This window comes from Notolabrus celidotus, chromosome 4 (assembly GCF_009762535.1).
Source record: "Notolabrus celidotus isolate fNotCel1 chromosome 4, fNotCel1.pri, whole genome shotgun sequence".
Lineage (NCBI taxonomy): Eukaryota > Metazoa > Chordata > Actinopteri > Labriformes > Labridae > Notolabrus > Notolabrus celidotus.
Window position 1 is genome coordinate 28,462,652 of NC_048275.1, and position 19,941 is coordinate 28,482,592.

Sequence of the window (19,941 nt, forward strand, 5' to 3'; positions counted from 1 at the left end):
AGTTACATTTTGGAGGAGGTGCACGTCAGCTACGTGTGTAGGCCACTGCGTAGGTATGGGAGCTACGCAGACCCCTGGCATAGGCTACGCCGTCGATTCAACGCAGAAGTATAAATCGGTCTTTCCTCTTGTGGTGGTTAGCTCTGGTAAAAGTTGGTAAGTTAGGAAAGAAATGCCTCACTGGAATCCTGCTAAACCTGTTTTGCTAACTGGCTAATGTAACAGCTTCTGTCACTGCAGATTACACAAACCACTGCACAGATGAAGACAGCTGTGGATAAAAGCTGCTTCTGTTTCTGATTTTCTGATGCTGGAGCAGGATGCCAAACAGTCTTAACACAGATCTAGGTGTAGTCTGTAAATAGTGATCCTAAAAGATGCCTCGTCTTTGTAAAATCTTGAAGTCTGAGGCTAAAACTTGCTTGATCAGACGGAGGGTTCCGGCTTTTGGCTCAAAAAAGTATTTTGTAGTCTTCATGTGTGATGGGCACAGAGGAGCGGAGAGAACACAGGGATCAATAATGAAGAGAGACATGGATAACTAAGCGGTATAAACATGGTAGAGCCTTCACCTGTCTGGGGAGTATTCCTCTCTGAATGATGGATAGAAATAAACAGTGATGATCGCTCTGGGAGGAAACCTGTACTTTTCTATGAGCAGGAGATGAAACACCCAATAAAAGTTTGTCAGCTGACGAGAACATCCCTGATCTGTGCCCTCTATTGATCCTCTTTGAGGCTCCTGCAGATCAGGTCCATTCTCATTTGGTGAGTAACCTTAGCAACCGGGACCGGTCAGCGTGTGAATCACATGCTCCGCTGGTTGTTTTTGAATAGAGCTTCATTACATTAGCGAGTTACACAAACAGCCACATCAGGCTTTAATGGCTGCTTTAATTTTCCAGCAGTGTGACTCCTTTGTGTCATCATGAAAGCCGTCCAGCCGATGCAGATCAAAAAAAGCTCTCTCAGGGTAATTCATGCACACGCAAGGAGACTCAAAGACGGCAAGACCACATGACACTAGGCCCACGGGGAGTGTCCACTCTGCTGGAATTGAATACAGAGTTGCAGCAGCACACTCCCTGTGCAGAGCTCCGTCTTCGTCCAATTATCAACCGAGATCCACCGCTGGAATCGTCACGCCTGTACAGAAAATCAGCTCTGTGCTGCTTCTGAATATTCATGAGAAAATCTGTTTACAGTGTTCAGATATAAAGGAGAGGGTGATCATAATGTCACTTCAGTGATGACAGTGATTTAGTTAACAGATTCATCAAACATGGCTTCAGAGGAAACATCATGTTGTGTTGTTTTGAGGTTTAAGAAGCGGTTCCCTTTTGTCACCTGTCATTAATCAGAGTAACACTAGCTTTAACTTTAAGAAACACACCTTCATTTGTATCAGTGCTTGTTGCGGAGTATGTCTTTAAATGTGTCTCACAACCTTTAAGCCCAAGTTTCACTGATTTCAGTCAATAGATTATGTTATTACCTGGTTGTGTTAAATACTTGATTCTGATTGGTGAAAATATCAGAACAATGGTGATTAAGTCCCAGCAGCACTAGCAATAGGTTTTTTCGACCGCAGGAACTTTACCCAGGAACTAGGGACTTTACCCCTGAACTACGTGCATTTCGACCAAATGCATACTAGTTTAGTTTTTTATTAAGATTTCAAAATATTATTTAATATATATTTTTTTCTCCATACGCCACTGGCCTGATTTGCACAATCTACCCGGGACTCCAGCCTGCGGTCAACGAAGACAACAATGGGGGCACAGGAACCTTTTAGTTCAGGGGAAAGTAGTTCTGGGGACTAAAAGACCCCGGAACTCCTGGTCGAAATGCACCTAATAAGGACAACTTGATCACGTGTCATACCAAATCAATCTGCGGGATGGAATCTGGCCTGTTTCATCTCGGCCTGTTGACACTGTGGCAAAAATCCCCCTTAAGGCTGATTTATACTTCTGCGTCGCCCCTACGCAGCAGGGGCTGATGCGGACATGAGCCCCACATACTTGTGCGTCGATGTGACCGTGTTGCGCAGCAATTCTCTTCCGAAACGCTTGAGGGCAGTGTGGTCTCTCTGATAGCCGGTCGCCTGCTTCCGGTCCTGCTACGATCTCTGTTTACTTTTCCACATCGATTCAGAGCGTGTTATGTTAATCTACAGCTGATACATGTTGCTGTTTATCATACAGACATGATTACATGAAGAATAGAGAGGAGGACATGAAATACACGGCCAATGTGTGGCCGATGTCCGGGATCCTGGAAGTGCTGTGAATGCGGGAAAGACAAAGCCGTCGAGCGGACCAATCACAGAGCTTGTTAGCACATAGTTACATTTTGGAGGAGGTGCACGTCAGCTACGTGCGTAGGCCTCTGCGTAGGTACGGGAGCTACGCGGACCTACGGCGTAGGCTACGCCATCGATTCGACGCAGAAGTATAAATCAGCCTTAACTGCTGGTCATTCCCCTCTCTCTCAGTGGCGGTTCTGGGGAGGGGCCAACAGGGGCCAGTGCCCCTGTAAAACTGAACCTGGACCCCCCTGTGGCCCTCCCTCCACACCAAAATAATATTATACAATAAAAAAAGCTTCGGTATCGCGCCGATGTTACAGGTGGAACACATGCGTGTGGCACTTGGTTCCAGTCCCTTAGAGCGCTAAGGGACTCATGTAGAGTGTAAACAGTCAAACAGCTGCTGTCAGTCTGGATTTTGATAAAGTACACAGTAGTATATATGTCTAGTATAAAGAGATGCACTGATGTTTTGCCAGTTTGTTCTCAGCTGGTCCTCGCCCTTCTCAGTCTCTTTTGTCAGGGTCGAATGTGTCCCTCTGACAACACCCATGGCCCCAGCCTGGCCCCCCCAGTAAAATTGGTCTAGAACCGCCACTGTTCTCACTCTCTCTCTCTCTCTCTCTCTCTCTCTCTCTCTCTCTCTCTCTCTCTCTCTCTCTCCTAAGTGTCCTCCTTCACCATTTATCTCTGAATGAATGAATAAAACCTGAAAATATAAACTTGTGAAAAAGATCCCAGGGAAAATGTTGCTATTTAATGAAAAACACAGCTGTGTGATAAAACGTATCTGCAGAACTCAGGCAGTGATTTTTTATTGATTCCTGATTCTGACAATCTACAGCAAATACACTTTATATGTTCAAGACCCTGGTCTCAAAACTACTGACACTACAGGGACAATGACTGCACCTAACATGTTGTCTTCATCCTGTGCTTCATGAAGCCTCCCTATCAAATGAACATGTGAGTCTCTCCCTGCTGTGCTGTAATAGGAGTGCTGTCGATAAAGATCAAAGAAGATCGATAAAAGGTGGAGATCACACCGTCCTCTAACTGTACAGCCTTCAGTCTCTGGGACAGTTTGAGAAACGGAGATACTAACAGAGGTCTGAATCAGAAAATCTTCCTCCCTTCTTCTGCCCGATGGATTTGATTGGATGTTGATATCAAAGACCCGAGTGAGTCCCAGCAGCAGCTCGACTACTACAGAGCATGAAATATGGCTTACTACTGCGATAAAATATTCAGTAATCACGTGGGAGAGGAAGCGGCTGTAAAGCAAACTGTTTTTTTTTTCCTGCGATGATGCGAGTGGCAGCATGTGGTGTCACATGCTCCCAGACTCTGATCCTCCTGCCAGAGAAAACTAACGGCGTGTAAAAGTACAGCAGAGTGGGCTGCAGAGCGGTGTTGTGCTCTGTGTCTGCAGATGGAAAGCTGTCAGCAGAATGTGAGGCAGAGCTCGTACAGCGGTGATAACACGACACAGGCAGACAGCAGAGGATCGGATTAGAAGCAGAGGAGTATTCTCCAAAGACAGAGCAGGAAGAGATCGATGCTAGGAGGTTTTTTGATCTGGGTCCAGCAGCTCGTCCACACGGGGAGCATGCACTCAGTGTGATCTGATGCTCTAAATGTATCTGCATTAACATTTCACTCTCTGTGTGCTGTGTCTACATATTTAAAGGATTCAGTTTGAGCTTCACTAATCATATTTCAATAATCAGATCATTTCCAGTCCTGTGCAAACTGTAATTCAACTTACCATTTTATGTCAGACATGCAATGCTGTTATAGCACCTCATCACAGACGTCAGAGAGAACAGTCAGTAATCACAACATGGAGCACCTCTTTAAACTCACTTATTTAGATGGCTGGGCAAAACAAGAAGGTGAAAGTGCCGCAGATCTGTTACAAAGTGGTGTATCAGTCCACCTGAGACTCAAGTTTTTGACTTCCTTACCAAGCTCTGGCTATCAGCTGTATGTTGATCATTTCTGGCTAATTCCTTATGCCTGCCATACACCAGAAGACTTTGAAAAAAAAGGGAATGACTTTTAAATTACAAAAATTTGACGCTCTCTTACATTTTTAGCCTGTGTCAGCAAATCAGTTTTTAGTCGTAGATTACTAATTTTGCAAAGACTGGGGATCTTGCAGGTTCACTAACTGCAATATTATAACAACACTCATAGCTCCATTCTGGATCAAGCAGCAACCTCTTGAAATATGAAGACAATGTGGTTGTGTTATAAACTGCAGTTCATCGAGCATCCGCTTGAGGCTGGCTGTGGAAACACCAGAAACCACATACACACCCATTTAATAAGGACGATCTTAAACATGTTTACTGCCTGGTTGAAAAATGGTTTTGGTCTTAATAGCTAATTTCTCTAACGGCACACACTGTAGGGGGTGTTTGTAACTTGTCGTTTTTGAAGATGATAAACGTACAAGTTTTGCCTAAATAAGGCTAATAGAAAAGGCTAAAGGCTTGCCTCTAATCCACGTCTTTGCCTCTTAGGTAAATCGAAAGTTAGGTTGAGTAGGCATTTTCAGTATGGCTTCGATAGGCTTCAAAACTCAGTGACATCACTCAATGGTTGTCATCACTGAGGCTTTGTCGTATTATACAGTCTATGTTCTGGACAGTAGTTAGCTAGCTTGCTATGGCACCTAGTATTTCAAGGGCGACTGCAATTTCTATCTGCTTTTTATCCTTCTCCCCTCTATCGAGGTACAAATGTAGGATGGCCATATGTCCAAGTTCCAAGCTCTGTGTCCTGAGTCCCAACAGATATCTATAAAACATTATTACGTCCTGGATTTAAACATTTGAAATGCGAAATGGTGCACAATGCTTGCTAAACAGATTTTTAAGTTACCAAGGCTGTTGCTTTTTTAAATGATAGAAAACCATCTCTAATGCACCATGAATCAAAGTTCAACGCTGATGTGTTTGTACATGTGTCAATCAATCCCAGCTTCCTGCTGTTGCTTAGCCAGTCCAGTATGACAGGTCAGGATGTGCTGCGTGATGTTAGGTAGGCTCGCCGTCTTGCCCATAAGGAAGTCAGAGTTTTGCAAAAAGCTCCAGAAGAGTTGCAGCCTCTTTTGAGGCAAAAAATCTGCTGTGTTACATGCACTGTAAGTATCCATTTTCAGTAGCCCAAAGTAAACATGCCAACATACAAGTCATATTACAATGAGCAAACAAACGGTGGGTTCAGATTGGGAGTAGCACTGTTGCGACCTACATCAGTAAGGTTAAATTAGAGTGTCCCTATTTGGAGGTTTTAAAATCTGGTCACCCTATACAAATGGGAGGACACATTGCTCTCTCCACAACTCCACCAGTTTCTCCTCCTTTCCCACAGCCCAAGAGAAATACGTGTTCTTTCACCTCCCTGTCATGTTTTTTCTGCTAGCTTGCACCCTCTTTTTGAGGGAGAGAGTGCTCCCATTGGCTGTTGACAAAGTTCACATCATTGAACAAAACAAAACGTGCGTGAGACTAGACTAAAGACCTGCGATAATATTAAACATGTTTAATTTTATTTGTAACGCCAAGACAAGAAGAAGACTCCATTAAAACAGTCCAGACTGAGTTTTAAGACCACCTAACAGTCAATGACTGAGATCACAGAAGCACACTCAAACTGAAGCCATTGCACAAGAGTAAGCCATACTCTCATGATTTTACTCTAAGTTTGTAAATGTTTCTATGAATTTAAAAATCCCTTTAAATGTTGTTTGGTGTAAGGTTAGCCTGTGTTCATTTTTAACGTCACATAGACTTACTTTATAATATCATTTAGCAAGCTGAAGGGTTTGAGTCATTTGGCCTTTGGATCTTCAGGTACCAAAGAAAACGCTGAGCAAAAGGAAGTGGTAGCTCACACCAAAAGCTCAGTCCCATAAGAAAGACCAGCTTTGTGAACTTTATTTGGATTTTTTATTCAGTGATTTTAGTTTTATTATTTACCCCTTGCTTGGTTCTTGTTTATTTTGGAGAGGAGGATATCCTAAAAGGTAGTGTTTAGAACCATTCAGTGTGAACCTTAACATTAATGCCAGCAAATGGCCCAAAGAGCGTAAACAAAAAAATACTGCCTATTTTTATCATACAATTGCATTAGTTTTCATCTTTACTGGCTTTAACAACCTGCTCTGTTTTTTTTACATCTCAAAACCAAAATACAAAAGTCCAGGCATGGTCTTAGGACATGTGACTCAACTTCTTCACTGATGATTCAGTCCTTAAGCTCTTTGCTGGCCGCCTGACTTTTGGAAATAAATCTGAGCACAGAGATGCTGACTTTATTGAGTCTGTGTGAGTAGAGGTCTCCTAAGGGGATAACATCTGAGTAGTTCAATGTACATTTTACAGAACTTCAACCTTTTTCTTTCCTTGTGATTTCAGTTCAGCCCTCTCAGCACAACACTTTGAGATGTGAGTAGATTTAAGCATGGCTCTAAAGAATTAAGTGGTACCTCACAGATCGATGTGCCCAGCTCCACTTACATCAGATGTATTAGGTTGTCCCTTTAAAAAAAAAAAAAGCTTCACCCCTTTCTCATCCCAGCTTGGCCTGAAGGAGGAGCAGTATCACAGGTCCACTTTATTGATCAGGCTGTGATTCTCGTACAGCCTGATTGGGGAAACTGAGTAAAACTGGAGGCCACAGAGTGGGGAATGAGATGTTTTGGTTGGTGTTTTGATTTTCTGAGGAATGCATCAATACTTAATCTCCTGCTTTCTGAGTGGTTTTAGATTAGATGACAACATGACTTTGATATGAGCTTGAAGGACGACTTGTTGGGTTTTGTGGCTGGCTGTGAAAAATCTGTTGTTTTTAAACTTGCGCTCAATTTCTTCTGTACAAATGTCAAAATGTCAAAGGTGGTCAAAACCACTGGAAAGGATGAACTGTTTTAGAATTGCTCAAGTAGACAGCCTCAGCCACAGCTGCTATGAAGCGGGCCTTGGTGGCTGCAGCAAAACCCCTGTGGGAAATTGTACCTTGTCAAAATACAGCACATTCACTAAAGTTCTTGTTCCTGTCACTGACAAGCTCAGCTTGTTATTCTAAGTCACCGACAACATTACAGAAAGGCTACCTGCAGGGATAGACCCTTATGTTGAAGAAGAAGATCTTTTTAAAACTTGGATTTGCAGTTGAATTGCTTTTTATGAATCGTTTTACTTCTGCTGCTGCAGGTCAGTTCATTTGTTTGTGTCATTGTGTGACACTCTGATGGATCTGAAGAACAAAACACAAAAGTCTTGAAAAAGTGAAAAGAAAGACAAGTGCAGACAGAAGGAGCAGTTGACCAGCAACTCCTTTTCCTTCTCTAAGAATAAACGCATTTTTTGTCAATGGAGTCTGGTGGCTTTGAAGAAATGATGTTAAGGTTGTTTCCCGTTTAGGAAAAGTATCTCACCTTTTGAAAAGAAAAGCTCTATGACCAATGCCTAATTCCACACTCATGGACTTTAAGGCACATTCCTGGTAAGTATGTGAGTGTTAAGTACTGTCCTGTCACATCCTCAGGTGTGTTCTCCGATGCAGATTTTGAAACACTTAAGTTATGGGAACTACCCAGAGTTCATTGTTAGCTTGGTGACATGAAAGACATGATTGCCCAGGACTGAAGCATCATTGAAATGTAGTCAAAAAGGTTGGACAAATATAAACTGAATTTAAAGGCACTGTAGGGAGTTTTCAAGATGTGTTAATTCTGGTGACCCCTTTGGACGTCATTGGTAGTGTTTACCAAGACTTTTTTTGCAAGATGCAGACTGATGAGGTAGTGTATTGATTTATAGCTATATTAAATTATTGACTATTATGTAACAATGATACAAAAATTGTAAACTTTGATTACGGGCAGCTGTGGCACAGTTGGTACAGTCAGTCGGCTTCCAATTGGAAGTGCAGGGGTTTGATCCCAGCTCTGGCAGTTAGATGCCAAAGTGGCCTTGGACAAGATACTGAACCCAAATTGCTCCTGCTGTTGGTCAGCTGTGTTTGAATGAGGATGAATGGGATTAGTTAATACTGATGATCCCTTACTAGCAGCCTCTGTGATCAGTGAGTGAATGGGTGAATGTGACCAGTAGTGTAAAAGCGCTTTGAGTGGTCAGAAATATTAGAAAAGTGCTATATATGTGGCTCAGATTTAGCCGAATGGTTAAATTGTGCACCCATATAGCGGGCGGCCCGGGTTTGATTCCAGCCTGCGGCCGATTCCAGAACTGCGGCCCCTTTCCCGCATGTCATTCACCCATTCACTCCCAGTTTCCAGCTCTATCCACGGTCCTCTCCTGTCTGAATAAAGCTGTAAAAGCCCCAAAATATTTTTTAAAAAGTACTATATAAGTACAAGTCCATCTATCATTTATAGAGTGCAGCAGCCATTCACACTTTGTTGTAGAGTTTCTCCGTCTGAAACAATACCTCACCAGGAAACAAACGTCGTTTTGCTCAAGTATCAGCAACTGAGACAAAACAGTATGTTAAAAGTACAATTTTAGAGTGGACATTGGGCTATCAGAAGATTGGGCATATCTCTGTGATTTTGAATGTAATGTTGTAATACACTTAGACAGTCTGAGCCTGTCAGTAGATAAACAACAACTTTAAGTGGATGTTCTTTGATCGATCAAGGCTGTAATGTTGCAGCCATTACCTCAACCTCAAAATATGTCAAGATGGGAACTTAGTTTCAAAATAAATAGAAACATTTGAAGTTACTTTGAGAGAACTGCAACACTTTTATAACACATCGTCTACTAAAACGTCACGAAACAGTTTGCTTGTGAATGCGCGCCTTTGTGCAGTTTAATTCACGCGTCTGACTACATATTACAGCCTCTGTGTTGAATGAAGCTCCTCAGTACCCATAAATCCTCAGTGCATCCAACTTTTTTCTTGCGTGTGACGTTGCATAAATAACATAAACTCACAACCTTGAAGTGGAGAGCATCTGTTTACAACAGTCTGAACTGCAGGAACTTGTACATGAGTCAAACTCATAATTCATCAGCATCTGCACTCTTGAAAAATCGTCTCCACGCTCTTCCTCCTCCTCCCCTCCTCCTCTCACACGCAAACACACACTCACACTCTGTGCCGGGAGCAGCGGCTGTGATGATGATTAATAAAGAACGTCTCATGAAAATTACATCATCTCAGGATTCATAATTAATACCAAAATAAAACCATACAACACACTATTTTCTTGTTAAATGTCCTACGTAATAATTAGATTTTTCTTTTTGTATTTATCAAAATGAGCTCTTGAACTTTTTCATAATGAATTCTGCATGTAGAACTTCCTTTTAATCTCTGGAACACTGATTACATCCCGCCCTTCGACTGTTGAGCTGCAATAAGTTTTTGTTGTCTTCCTTTCTAAAAGTTTTTTAAGTTGAAGACATTTACTTTGAAAGCTTGTCTCTCCTCTGCACTTCAGTATTTCCCCGGGTATCATTAACAAGGTTAATGAACTCTTTGCATAATGTATTTCTCATGGTCTTCAAGGTGTCCTCCGCTCAGTTCACCTTGTCGACTCTCTCCTCCCCTCTCTTTTATCATCCACTGTATCACAATTAACATAACAAACTGAGAGCAGTCATTACACAAGTTAGCTGAGCTTTTGATCAGGTTTTATAAAGTAAGTTGGAAGACAATGGTTTGTTGTCAGTATCAGTTCATCATTTTAAAGTTTAGTCAGTTGAGTTTCAAAAATGTGAAGAAAAAAAAAAAGTAAAGCTGAATCCAGAGAATGTTTGATATCTTTGCTTAAAGCCCTAGTGAGGAGTTTTTAGCTGATTATGAAACAGACTGAAATTAACAGTGATGCCTCTTTATGACCAACAAAAGTAAATGAGGCCATCAAAGACAACACAGAAAGTCTCTATATAGTATTTTTTAATGCCCTCAACCTTTTTACGTTACAAATATTCACAATGAGGGATACGTTTCAACCATAGACTGTGTAACTAATGTCCTTATTTAGGCAAAACTAGCAGCTTTATTATCTTCAAATAAATCAAGTTATACAACTTTTTACCCCCGATATAGTGTGTACGGATACGGAAATTAGCTACTCAGACTTAAACAGTTTTTGTTCCAGGCTGTAAACATGTTTATTATTGCCGTAAAGATCGTCTTTGTTGAATGGGTGTGTATGTGGTTTCCGGTGTTTCTGCAGCCAGCCTCTAGCTGACGCTTGGTGAACTGCAGTTTTTAGCACTTCTGTATGGGCTTCATATTTTTCATGGATCAGCTCCGGGATGTGCAGCACTCAAGAAATGCTCCAACTTGTTGAGCGGTTACACATGTACAGGACAATATTGGCAAAGATTTTTGATGTCTCAAAAGCTTTTCACAGGAGCTTTAAGAAAGTCACTTGAAACAGGTCCTTGCAGCAGAAATTGTCCTCCAGTTCTGACACTTACACTTCTAACAGATAAAATGTCATTTCTCAGAGTATCTCCAGAAGCTTCCATGCATTTCACATCGCCTGCATAATTCTAGTGAAAAATAAAATATAACTCAACAAATTTAACTAAAAGTTATTGTGTCAGAAATAAAAAATGTACAAAGATAATACTTTTTCATCCTAAACATATCTTTCACTTTGACTCACTCGGTCACCACTTGATAGTGTTACGCCCCATCCAAAGGTGGCCCTGTGGGGCTAACTATAATTCTACACATGACCCAAAATGAAAACACAAAAGCACCTTAATCACTTAACAATAGGGGTTTGATATAAAATGACATAAATAATGAATTACTCAACAAAGATCACCTAAATTCTAAAATAACAAAACCACACACAAATTCCCTGAAGGAGAGGCAGGTGGGCAGCAGTCCCCAACTCAAATGCCTCTCCTCTACTGCAGGCAGCTGTGGACTTTTAAAGGCCCAACACCAAGTGAACCTTATTGCCTCAATTAGGAGGAACCTGCAGAGAAAAAGGTGATAGAGGAGGAGGGACACAGAACAAACATACAGCTGTATGGCCCCTCGTGGTGGAACCAAAAACACGGATCCTGCACTTTACCTCTGAGGACCTTTTGCATTCTTCAGTTAATCATGTGTTGTGATGTATAATGCCACTGTGTAGCAATTGATCATTATTGTAGAATAGCTGTATTGTGATATTATCCCTATTGTGTATTGTGTTGTGTGGTATCAGATCAGATCGTTTATATTAAGATTCTGAAAGGTTTGTGCAACTGGTATAACTGGTCAAAAAGACAATGTTCTCATGCAGCCAATCATGGTTGCCTCTGGCTTCTTACACTTTTTAATATGCAAGTTATGTAATAAAGTGGTGTCGTCAATAATGATGACCCAAAAGATCAAACTCTTAGCTCTCTTTTACAAAAAGAAAGAATTGATCTGTCTATTACTGCTTTTGTTTTAGATTACGAAACTCTCCTGTTTGTTTACATAAACAAAGGAGTGTCTTTCCTTGAGAACTGAACAGACACTTAATCTCAGTTAAACACACACACACACACACACACACACACACACACACACACACACACACACACACACACACACACACACACACACACACACACACACACACACACACACACACACACACACACACACACACACACACACACACACACACAGCGTCAGCCCCTCTCAGTCTTGCTCTCTTCCTGCCCCTTGACACAGGCTTCATGCCAACATCAGCTTCTCCATGGGAGCCGATCACCCATCGCGAGCCCCCATGGAGCCCACTCAGCATCTCGTCCCAGTGTGTCAGCAGCTTCCAGCCCCACAGAGGAGGAGGAGGAGGAAGAGGAGGGGGAGGCAGAGGCGGAGATGTCATCTTCATTCCTTTGTCTCTACATTGACTAGAGGGTTTAAACATTGTTTTTAGTGCACAATCCACTAAAACCCGAGACAGAGTAAACATAGGGACTCCATTCTGCTCCTCCTAACATCAATGCGAGGGTTTCTTTGAAGCACCACTTGACCATGAAACGCTACAAATCACTAGAACCGTCAGTAGTGAAGCTTATTGAATGGATGCCCCCTGTCCTTTAATCATTTTCAATCAATCAACACTTGCTGCTGGGAGAGAGAAGTGCTGCACATCAGTAAGGACAGTCATTGACAGAGGTGGAAAAACATCCATTGATAGCTGCTGAATGGTAAGTCACACAGGTGGTGAAGATGAGTCCTGTCAAGGCTTCTGCTGAATAATAAAGGGTTTCTGCTGCCAAGCGCTGTGAGCTCCTCACCTCTGTTTGATTCTCTGGTCAGCTGGAGCTTGAGTGCTCTGAGAAAAACTTGTAAGATAGACTCGTCCTGCCTCCAACATTACTGTTTCCCCACACAGGATGAAGTGGTCGCTACCAGAAACACTGTGACTGCTTTAACAGACCACTCTCTACTACAGAAGTAGAGATGGATTATTATTGTGTATGTGTTATGTCAACATATATTTATAACTGACCAATATTCTGGTAAGCCAACATTCTCTATCACAGATATAGCTGTATCGGAGAGTTTGTATAACTTTTTTACAGAACATAGTTAATAGTGCTTGGGTTGGGGTAGAGATGGTGCAATTGTGCAGTTTTTCCAGCAGAGGGTGCTCTGATCATAGTTTGCAACCTTTTCAGCACTGTCTGCAGCAGTTTAAAGTGTTAAGGTGTTCAACTTTTATACATGTCCTAACAAAAAATAGAGCTCAGCTGGAAAGTGTTTTTGTTACGTTCAGGTTAAAATAGATGTATCCTTTAAATATTTTCTAAAATGCTAAAACAAAAAAAAAACGTTCTTATTTAAAATATTGTGCAAAAAGAAACACTTCAGGGGCAAGTTGTTCTGTAGAAGGCACTCTGATATCATAGATTTAATCCTCTCAGCACCATCTGGAGAACATGTAGCACAACATCACACTATGCACAATAATGCAAAGTAATGTACAAAAATTCAATCATCAATCTTTATTTATATAGCGACAAGTCACAACAAATGTTATCTCAAGACGCTTTTACAAACAGAGCAGGTCTAGAACATACTCTATGTTATGCCGTTAACAAAGATCTAACATCACAGCAGGGACAGACTCAGTCTTATCTCATCTTAATCCAACTTGAGCAGAGTACTTTAGCAAGTTACAGTCGCAAGGACGAACTTCCTTTAACAGGCAGAAACCTCCAGCAGGACCAGACTCATGTTAGACAGCCATCTGCTGAGAGAGAGAGAGAGAGAGAGAGAGAGAGAGATGGTGGTGAGACGGATTGCATCTTAAACCCTCTCAAGCCCCATTACGCTTCCTTGCTTAAATAAAGGAAATACCAGTTTATATCACCTGTACTGCTTTATTTTCCTTAAGTGACTTTTTGAAGTTTACACTTAAAATCTGTGTAAAAACCCCACATGTAAATGCCACATTTTTAGAGTTTAATTAAAGGTTAAATTGCATTTTTTTAAATAAAAAAAAAACTTGTGATTGTCAATTTAGTTCCTTACTTTATTAAGTGGAGGTTTCCAGTGAGCTCCAGCAACATTTAAAAACCCTGCTGGCTCGTAGAAAATTAATCAAGTTACTGTTTAATGAAGCGAGAGTTGTATTGGGGCACATTTAAGAGCTCAATCTATGTATAAAACATTTTTCATTTCAGTAAAAAAAACAAAACCACCTCATCAGTCAGGCTCTCCAAGTGTTTGACTGTGAAATATGTTATCTTTTATAATACTGAAGTCAGGTTCAGGGTTGATTCAACTCTAAGTGAAAGTTTTGAACTGCTTGCAGAGAAAATGTATTGAGCTGTAGCAACAGAAGTTTCGCTTCTGTATCATAAAGTACATCAAGATTACATGTGGATCCAAATGTTTCTTGATGTTTGTAGTTAAATAACTGAGTCCAGCAGGTTGAGCTTACAGACATTACAGATTTCATTTTAACGTTTCATTTGTTGCTGCTTTCATTTGAATGCAGCCTTGCTGAAGATATCAGGCCTTTGTGCTTTTTTTGTGAGATGAATCTGACACAATCTAAAAAAGAGTTTAACCTAGGCTTGATCTCCTGCTGCACACAGAGTTGGTTGAATACGTTTTGTAATGTAGCGAGGCACCAGAGTGAACATGCTTTCTTATTCCTAGGAAGATGGATTCAGTGTTTCCTCAGACTTCTCTCAGGCGTTGCAGATAAAATGAGTTTGTCAGGAGTCTGATGGATGTCCGGGGGGTGGTAAATTGGAATATACAGATAAAGTTTCTACTATTTGCAGATTCATGACATCAGTAGTTGAGTTGTTCTTATTCGTTTTTTACCATTTCAGTCTGGTTAACGCTGACTTTGCACACATAAATGCTGTTTATTCGGCAAGCACAACCTGTCATGAAAGAGATGGTCTACAGTTTGAATTAAATAGAAAATTCTCCAAATTTATATTACTCCTACTTTACAAATGCATTCAGAATATTGCATCATTCAACACACAAGTCAGGGTATGAAATACATAATTCCCTGAATGCTACAAAACATGATTGCTCACTACAGTGTCTACATGTAGTAAGCTCATAATAAGTTGAAAGTTATGCTTGTGCATGCAGCTTCACATTTGATTTTCTGAATGAATACAGATTAGGGGACCAGGAACATACATTTCACAGAAAGCCAAAACTTTCAAACAGGATTGGAGTAGTGCTGTGCAATATGACCTAAAATTCATACCGCGGTATAAATTGAATCACTTAACGGTAACGGTGTATATCGCGATATAAACTGAAGTGTGAAAATTATAATTGAAGTTCTGAATGGATTATATAGTCCCTCAGCAAAGCTAAATTGATTAAAAAAATAAGTAAAAACAACAACAAAAAGAAACAAAAACAGACATGTCATATTGAGAGCATTTATTGTGCAGATCTCAAAACTCAAAATTAGACCTAAGCACTTTATGGTGCAAAATAGTGCAAACGAACGAACAACATTGCTGATATTTTAAATAAAAACAGTTAAACTACTCACGGAAGTCTTTTTCAACTTTCTCTCGGAGCTGGCCGTACAGCTTGGGCATTTCTCTTTCATTAAAATACTTGCGGCTCGGCACTACGTATCGTGGATCAAGGGTTTTAATCATGTCTTGAAACCCGCTGCTTTTCACTGTTTGGAAAGGCACCGTGTCTTTGCACAAGTGTATCGTAATGGCTTTTGTAATGTCAGCCCAACGCTTGCTCTTTTTTTATCATAGGGAGTACTCTTTGAAAAAGCCAGCGCAATAGAGGTCTGCAGTTGGGTAGTAAGACAAACTTTTTTCTTCCCCCCTGTGTTCAGAGACTGACTGGGCATTTGAGTGGAGCACACCCTCTGGCTCTCCTCATACTCGAGGACATGATTTGTTTTTGGATGGTGGAACAAATTGCTCGTGTTCCTTTTGCTTGCAGGCACTGTCACTCGACACATCTTGCAAATGACGTTTTTCTGCTCACTTTTCGACTTTTTAAATCTGAACCAAGTCCAAATCACTGACGTAGCACAGTTTTTTTTAACCAGCTCCTCCTGCTCCATTGTCTCTGTGCCTTGAGCCATTTTTATACAGAGGCCGGTACAATGACGTCATCAACAAGTGTTATCGCGATTGCTCAGTAGAGAGATTAGAGCACAGTTTTATTTTCTGTGAGGTAATAAAATGAGAAACTGCAACCACCAAAAACAAGGTCAATAAGGCCTGAGGTAGCTCAGATAACCTGCAAGTGCTGCCACTAGGACAGTTTTTGAAGCAACTTATTTCCTAGGTTAGACGGACATTTGTATTCTGACTAATGGACCAGAGAGGAAACACTCAGAAAACAGTCCAAATTGAGCACAATTTATTCAACATAGCAAAACAAAGGATCATGGTAAACAATGCTGAGTGTGTATAACATTAGCAGAGATAGCACCACCAGCCTTTGGTCATCCTGGCAGGTTTACGTCCACATGCTGGTGACCCATACCTACAGTCGAGTGGTTATGTGTCCTGACACTGTCTACATACAACTTTATGCACTACGAGATGCCACCTTTCATCTGTGGTTGTTTACATCCAGGTAGTTAAGTGTTATTGCAAAATGTTAGAACCCCTTTGAAATTACATCTTAAGGGGCCATCCCATTATAATTCAAATGCATAGTGGTAAATGACTGCGCTTTAGCTGAGACACATAACATCAGAAACATTTTGGGCCGTCAATAATAAAAATATTTACATTTCAACCCAACGATTGCTGCTTAAGGTGCTGCCTGGTGACGATGACGACATTGAATTGTTAATTGGACTAACTTGTGTTTCTTTTTAGATTTTTTTCTTTACTCTTTAATTGAGTATTTAAAGAATATTGTTCACAACTATGTTAGAAGATTTATTAAATAATCAAAGCAGGTTTGAGAGCATGTTGTTAAAATCACCCTCCACTCAAATTTGTAAAGTGGGGTTGAATAATGAATAATTCCAAAAGTTGGGAATCTGCTGCTTTTCAAACTTGTCCTTATTATGTACAGATGTGTTACAGTGTTTTAATGCTACTGTGTGTTGATGGTCTTTTTACGGTACTTATGTGTGTTTGTGTGTGTCAGAGCGAACAAGCGGATTAGTCGTGTACAAAAGGCTGAGCAAAGAGGATCCACACAGGATTAGTCTTTCTTCCGGACAAGACACACAAACTAAACCTCATTTCTTTTGTCTGGGAGCAGGAATCGTGATGTGGTTTATGTCCTGATTCAGTCGGGGGGTCAAAGGTCAGCTGGCAGTGTGTGTGCCTGAAGGAGCTCAGCATGATGTGTTTCTTCTCTCATGATCACTGGTTGTCTGACGGCCAGGGGGCGGATCAGATCAGGATGAGACTTTCAGCAGCTGAACGACTTTTAAGGAGAAGCTGCAGGAGTTAGATTCAGCCTGCTGTGATCACATCTGCCCACCTACACACACACACACACACACACACACACACACACATACACACACACAGTGAACAGAGGCGATCAGTATTATAGATGATCAGGAGGAGGTCAATGGAAGCCTGTCAGCTCATCAACCCAAACTCCCACGTTTAAGTCAATGCAGCACTACATATCTGGGTGACAGATTTCTGCGGCTTAACATAACTTCTGAAAACAACAAAATAATACATTGAAATGAAATAATAAAACAGAAGAGAAGATTCAATATTATTTTGTGTTCAAGACCAAAGTCAAATTTTTGATAGTACCAGTAAACTTTTAACACACCGTTAGTGCCAGGCAGCACTATTCCAAAGGAGGAGGGAGGGGCGTTTTATACATTTTAGGCTTAAAGTAAAATTGAGAATAATGTTTAATGTCATGAATAAGGTAGAGAAAGTGAAAAAAAGATATGTTGAAATATCAGATATAAAGTGGCACTTGTTTTTATTTCCCCAGAAATGTTTAATGTAGTTATAACTCTTGTTATCAGAAGTGTATTTTTAATATGTATCAAGGGAACTTTTAAGCTAACAGCTGTTCATTTGACAGACGTATGTCAGCTGTTGCTTAAAAAGCATCAAGTACACCTTTTAGCACCGTGACCACCATAACTGTTGCTTTTTGTACTTTTCATAAAAAGCAACAATGCTTCTGGATATCTGAACTAAAGGCTTTTCTTCAGCCTGGCTGCTAGCTGTTAGCATGCTGACAAGCTCTGTCAGGAGAAGTTCTCAAAGGCTAGCAGCCTACCTTGGTTAGAGCTGAGCTGCCATCTATTTCTGCAAACTATGTTCACAGACAATGTTTTTGGGAAGTAATTTTGAGCCCATGCAGTGATTTTCACTACAGAGTCATGTCTGTTTTTAAGACAATACCACTCGAGGGCCCGAAGATCATGTCCATCCAGTATTTGGTTTTAGCTTTGTTCTTTTTGAGGTTCTCTGAATCTTTTAATGATATCATGTACTGTAGATGATGAAATCCAGTAATTCTTTATCATTTTACTATGAGGGACATTATTCTGTAATTGTTGAACCATTTGCTCACTCAGTCTTTTACAGAATTTTTAACCTCTTCCCATCTTCACGTCTGAATGACTCAGCATCTTTGGAATGCACTTTTTATACCTAGTCATGTTACTAACCTGTTGCAGATTAACTTCATTAGTAAGGAGATCTTCCTGCAGGTGTTTCTTTTTTTAGTGCTACACAACTTTTTCAGTGTTTTGTTGTCAATGTCCTAACTATTTTGAAATGTCTTGCTTGCATCAAATGTAAAATAAGCATAAACATGTTGTCTTTAAAATGTTTATCCTCATATATATGCTAATATTAAGTCATTTGCAAACCATCAAATACGGTTTATATTAACATTTTAATCATTGCTTCAATTGTTTGGAACTGGGGTTGTATTTCAGAGATGCTCTTAAGCAGGTTTCTATTTTTCCCTGATTTGAGCGTACAGATCACTTGAACATTATCAGGTGATGTAGCAGATTTTGCTTAGTAACTGGAGCTATATCAGAAAATGTTATAATATTGGGTTAAAAGTTCCCACTTTTTTAGGAAGTATATAAGTAGTTCCTAAAGTTACAGGAGGTCTATTTTGTTCATTGTTAGTGTTTCCTTTTTAAAAAAAGCTTTAAACTCCTTCCACCCGACCGCCCTCCTCCTCCAGAGAGGACAACTCTATCAATCATCAGAACACATGTCCACTGAAAAAGGCAATGAGCCAAAACATCTAACTATGCCATTACACATATTGATACCATAAATAAAAGAAGATGAATGATAGCAGCGCTGTGAGCTGAAAGCTTCTTCTGACTGCTCTCTGTTTTCCTCTGATCAGATATTCACTCTGAATGAGCTGAATCATGGGACTTTTTAAGAAAAGTTTTCTTGTTCAATTGCCCAAATTTAAGTCTACAGAGCTAGATCTTGATGATCATCTCAGTTTCTTTGTTAAAGCTGCCCATTCAGTTCAGGATTTTTCTCACACTGATTGTCACATTTGTTGCGTTTATATTAAGGTAATGTACATTACATCAGATTACATCATGTTAGCAAGAAACGTGATCTCATAGCTACAGTATAGACCACCAAGGATCAGTCAGCTGACCTCAATCCCACTGAGCATATCTGTTACTTCAGAGCAGTCTGAAAACAGAAACCCTTTACAGTGAGTAAGAGCTGCATATAGTTTTACTAAGGGCCTGTCAGAGCCTCACCAGGGAAACGTCTGCTGATGTGTTTGGGTCGTATACTGCTGTCAGTTATTGATCAATAAGGATTAGCTATAACATTAAAAACAAAGACTTGTAAGGGTGTTTTAAAAGTGGAGGATGTTTTACAGAATAATTTATAGTTCCTCTTCCCTCCTTTAATATAGATATTAACACCATTAATTTATACTAACAGTGAAAACTTTGAACTCACAGTGTTTTATTATCAATCTAATATGTGGGCAGAAACAACAGCAGTGGTGTCTCTTTGCTTTCACTTAATGAATACTGATGAATTCTTTCTCTCTTCTTCTCTTTTCTTCACAGTAAACTTTGACCACTTCCAGATATTACGGGCCATTGGGAAAGGGAGCTTCGGAAAGGTGATGTAACCTCCATCTTTTAATGTTGTGTGTGTGTGTGT

General features: G+C 40.4%; 1 protein-coding gene across 1 annotated transcript in view; it reads left to right on the top strand.

The window, feature by feature from the left end:
- The window catches only part of LOC117811359 (serine/threonine-protein kinase 32C), a 114,035-nt gene that overhangs the window by 20,815 nt on the left and 73,279 nt on the right, over positions 1-19,941 (top strand). Inside the window, 1 exon segment of the mRNA XM_034681594.1 lies at positions 19,845-19,900. Coding sequence (XP_034537485.1) covers positions 19,845-19,900 — 56 coding nt within the window.